This window comes from Acanthisitta chloris, unplaced genomic scaffold (genome assembly GCF_000695815.1).
Source record: "Acanthisitta chloris isolate BGI_N310 unplaced genomic scaffold, ASM69581v1 scaffold21286, whole genome shotgun sequence".
Taxonomy (NCBI): Eukaryota; Metazoa; Chordata; class Aves; order Passeriformes; family Acanthisittidae; genus Acanthisitta; species Acanthisitta chloris.
The window spans coordinates 28896-33287 of record NW_008680000.1 but is presented as its reverse complement, the minus strand read 5'-3'; the positions used below and the strand labels follow the sequence as shown (position 1 = coordinate 33287).

The 4392-nt window shown below is 41.5% G+C and overlaps 1 protein-coding gene across 1 annotated transcript in view; it reads left to right on the top strand.

Moving 5' to 3' along the window:
- Window positions 1–4102: 4102 nt before the first annotated feature.
- LOC103804926 (alpha-2-macroglobulin-like) overlaps window positions 4103–4392 on the top strand; it is a gene marked incomplete at its 3' end in the record, with an annotated part of 29179 nt that continues 28889 nt past the window's right edge. Inside the window, exon 1 of the mRNA XM_009077561.1 lies at window positions 4103–4312. Coding sequence (XP_009075809.1) covers window positions 4224–4312 — 89 coding nt within the window. The remainder of the gene's footprint in view (window positions 4313–4392) is intronic.

Sequence of the window (4392 nt, the reverse complement as noted above, 5' to 3'; positions counted from 1 at the left end):
GTACCAAATGGCATCTGACTTAGTTGTAGCACAGCTAGAGCCCAAGAGACTTCCTCTGTGTTACTCAGCAAGTCAGTAACTGAGCTAAGCATAAAGCCCTTCCCTTCAGCCACATCAGCTCAGTTGGCAGTCTCTGGGTCCAGGGCCCCTGTGGTGCAGGGTCTCCACCTCCCAGCACAGCTGAGGAGCAATCCCCCTTGCACACCCCTGCAGCAAGCGGGTGTTATACCAGGCAAGTACAGCACAGTCCATACCACAGGAAGGTGGCATTGGCACAGTCCTCTGCTGACTTCTAGTAAAGCCATTGTGGGGGGGCAGTGATTTAGGGTTTCACTTTTTTATAACTAACTGAACATCAAATTTAAATGGGAAAAATCTTTGAAATGCCTACACAATGTAAGTATGGTCTTTTTCTATACTAGTACACTTGCTCATGGTCTTGTGCTGTGAAGTCACCATGCAAAACTGATGTAGGTACTAAAGAGAGACTTTTCTTTTTGCTAGAGCTGCTGGTGGTTTCCAACAGGGATTCTTATGTGAAAGTGCATGCACCACCTTAGACATGATACCGGTGTTACCAAGAAACATTTTCTCAGCTTTTTAACACATGCCTGTTCTTGAAAGCCAAAGGTTGAAGCTCAGTTTATTGCCTTGGTTTGTCTTTGAGGCATTGAACATTGTGCTACAGTCCTTGAGGAGACAGAACAATCACAAATTGCAGAATCTGATGTCTTTCTTGGGATTATTTACCTTTAGTGACAGTGGTTTCAAAATTGATTAAGACTTCCAGGACAGACAAGGATTCCTGCATATAATACTGTTGTGATAGTACTAGGAGTATTTACACCCACTCACAGAAATCTTTTCTTCCTGCAATTGCACTCACCAGTGACCCCCTCTGTTATTGGACAATTGGCTGTCAGCTACAAAGCTGAACATCAGAAATGGAAAAGAAGTCAGAGGAAAATGTATTGGAATTGGGTTAAAGTAATTAAAATTGTGCAGCTCAATATTTTAACTTTCACAGGGAAATATGTTTTCTATAGTGGTCATAAACTTGGAGGTTTAAGACATCAATTTTTTCTGTCATGTATGCTAGGCATTGCAGTGAAGACTGTATGGCTTAGAGGCACTTTGCAGAATAACATTTGTTGTGTCTGGAATTCATCAATATTTATGGTGGCCTGTATTAACTTATTTATTTCATCTTCTGTGTCAGTCAGTCCAACTCAAAATAATATAAAGTGCTGGTGAAAAGGAACTGTGAGGAAATATTGTGGAAAATTAAATGCTTCAGAAAATAAAAAATAGTCATAATAACATATTCAGGCAAAGTAGAAGTGATCCTGTGGCATCTGTTTCTTGTTGACCTGGTGTCTTGCTCCATTTCAATATGATTACACCTGTAAAGGAAATCCAATGCATCAGCACATATAACTTACTGTAACCTCTCTGACAACTATGTAGAATAAAGCCAATTTTCCCAAGTGTTCTTTGGAACATAATAAAATTTTAGAGTAATATTATAGCTTTATTTTAGCATTGGAAATGCATTTCAAAAATCTCCTATAGAACAGCCAAAAGATGTGCTACCTTTAAAAGCAAGAGTAAACATATTTAATCATTCATTTTCAAGCAGAGCAAACCAAAATTTATTGCTATCATTTAGTACATAAATCCACTTTGCTCGGAGGGTTATAAGAAATTTGATTAAGGCATTTTGTCTAGATATACTCTGATATGGCATGATTTAAATTCTTTGTGACCAGCAGTTAGGTACAATGATTCACTTAGGTTTGTACCAGCTTAATATGGGGGCCAGTCACTGAAGGTATTAGACATTTACAGATTGTCTATTGATCTGCCAGGTGCACAGTGACCTCAGACACATATGAAGTATTATTGTAAGAGAAAATATCTTTCCTGTGGTTAGAATCATCACTGACAGTTCATTGAAACCATGCAGGGCAAAGATGTTGCATGCCTTTTTCAGCAGTGATATCTTTTATTAGACCAGGTAGCCTTGCTGGAAGAAGTAGCCAGTCTTTCAATCTCTCCTTCAGGTCTGAAAAAGCACCCAAAAGCTTTCGAGCTAAGTATAAGTTCAGATCACTTGTTCTGAACTTTGTGAGAGGGGAACCAGATGAAGCTCCAACTGCCTGAGCTAATAGGGTGGCTAGTGTTTGTGTAGCAAAGTGGGAATTAGGGTGTCAAGAGATGGTAAGTGGTTCTTGGGGGACTGAGAAATGTATTTTATACCTGGTGGGTGGTAAACTGGTTAGTAGAAGGAAGAAGAAGATAGTGAACAGGATCTCCTTTGAATCATTGGGCTTGATGGTGCTGCAGATCTATGAATTTTGGTTTTACCTACTCATCCTAAAAGTGTACTTTGCATATGTCCATTCTAATTGCTTTTTGGTTTCAGCTTACAGCAGCATAAATGACAACAAGCAACTTCGTGTGAGTCATGCTTTCCAGCAAATGCCCAGGACACTATTTCTTTGAAAACCACTATTCTGCATAAGTTATTTACTAGAGAAACAAAAGATGGGAGAGGAGAGATAATAGAGGGCATTTCTGGAGAAAGATTGGTATGGGTTTTATTACTTGGCAGTTACACAACCACTTCTTTTTATCAGTATTTCCATCTCTAACTACAGTCTGTTAAGTCTTCTGGTTTGCGTGAGTATGTGTTCATTCCTTCTCCATATGACATTTACATAACACTTCCCACCAGCAGACACTGGTTGCCTCCTGACTGTTTTCCTGACTTTTGTGGTTTAAAAAAGGTGATAGATTTTATTCTACAACAGTCTGTGCCTGATTTTTGAACAACATTCTAAAACTTCCTTTCATTCTCAGACATTTCTCCTGGTCCTTTGCACTGGTCTTCCCTGCAGTTTTGTGGCTGCCTCATCAGAGTCAAGACATGCTGCTACAGCTAACTTTTAGTCACTGTTTTTCAAAGCTTAATCTTCAGGCAAGGAGGAAATAGGGCTGCCTGTGCTGTCGTGATCTAATAAACTCCCTTGTGCAGCATAGACAACCTCTGCCATTAATGTGGCTGCACAAATATGCATTCAAGGTAGTTTGTGCTGCACCATTTTGTCTGCTGTGTTATTAGTACATGACAGAATCTTCACAGGGATCATGAATCTCTATAAAGAATGTTACTGAATCCTTTCACTGCACAGTGCTGGAAGGCATGCTGACACCCCTACAGCTGCAATTTTACAGTTTTCTGTGGACTGGTGCAAATGCCCCACCTAGTCAGGCTGGTCAGGAAGTGCTCATAATTTGAACTGAGCATTTCTGTTCAATGGAATTTAGCTATCTTTTTTCCTGACTAGATTCAACTTGTAGATAAGCTCCTACAACCAGAGGTTTGCAGAAGACCAAGTCAAGCGAGCAGCACTATTTCTGAGTAACTTTTTGTTGCAAATGCATCTCAAAGCAGCACAGATCTGAATCTGGCAAGGGAAGGAGGTGCCACCTGGAACATCTGCACGCCAGGTGACACCGAATGATGGAAGATGACCACCCTTCTGGGGAGGCAAGGATGTCTCCCAGTGGCATTCCGTAATATTTGTGCATATTCACAGTGGAAACTGAATGTACTTCCATATCTAGACCTGTGCCCCACCTCATTTTGTGTTATATTCTGGCCAAATTAATTATCTAACCCATAGCAAATGTGTCAGCAAGCTACTGCTGTATTTGGTTAACATAATATGGGCAATATTTCTGTCTGTGCATTTCCTTTTTATCTTAGCATAACTATAAACCTGGGGTTTGGGTTAAAAGTTCAGAGCACCCCACATCAGAGTGCTATGATTGGATGCTGCCCACGGGGAAAATTACCCTCTGTTGAACATAGTTCATATCTCCAACACTGCAGATTTCCGGTGGGTTAAGGAAAACAGAGAATGAATCATTCAAGGATTTCTAATATGAGAATTATCCAATAAATACCCTTCCCCCACTTGCAAAATCTCTAGCCAAATACTGTCCCTCTGTTCCAGCTCCTCCTTACCGCCTCTCCCTGTTTCCGGATGGGCCCTGGCCCCCAGCCTTTATCTCCTCCAGTCCCTGGGCTGTTTGCAGAGAGCAGTTATAAAGAGGCTGACTGAGCAGAGAGTGGAGGAGAATTACAAGGTGCAGGAAAACAGCAGCACCAGACCAGACTGGGTGTCTGCTTGACTCACCACGACCTGCTCTGCACCATGGGGAAGGACAGGCTGCCCAGCAAACCAAACATCTTCCTCCTTCTTCTCTTCTTCCTTCCTGGAAATACCTCTCCCATCACAGAACCGTAAGCTACACATGCGGAGGGGGGAGGGAGGTCTAAGTGCTCCCTTTTTCCTTCAGTTTTCTTCCTTCCACCAGCTTCCT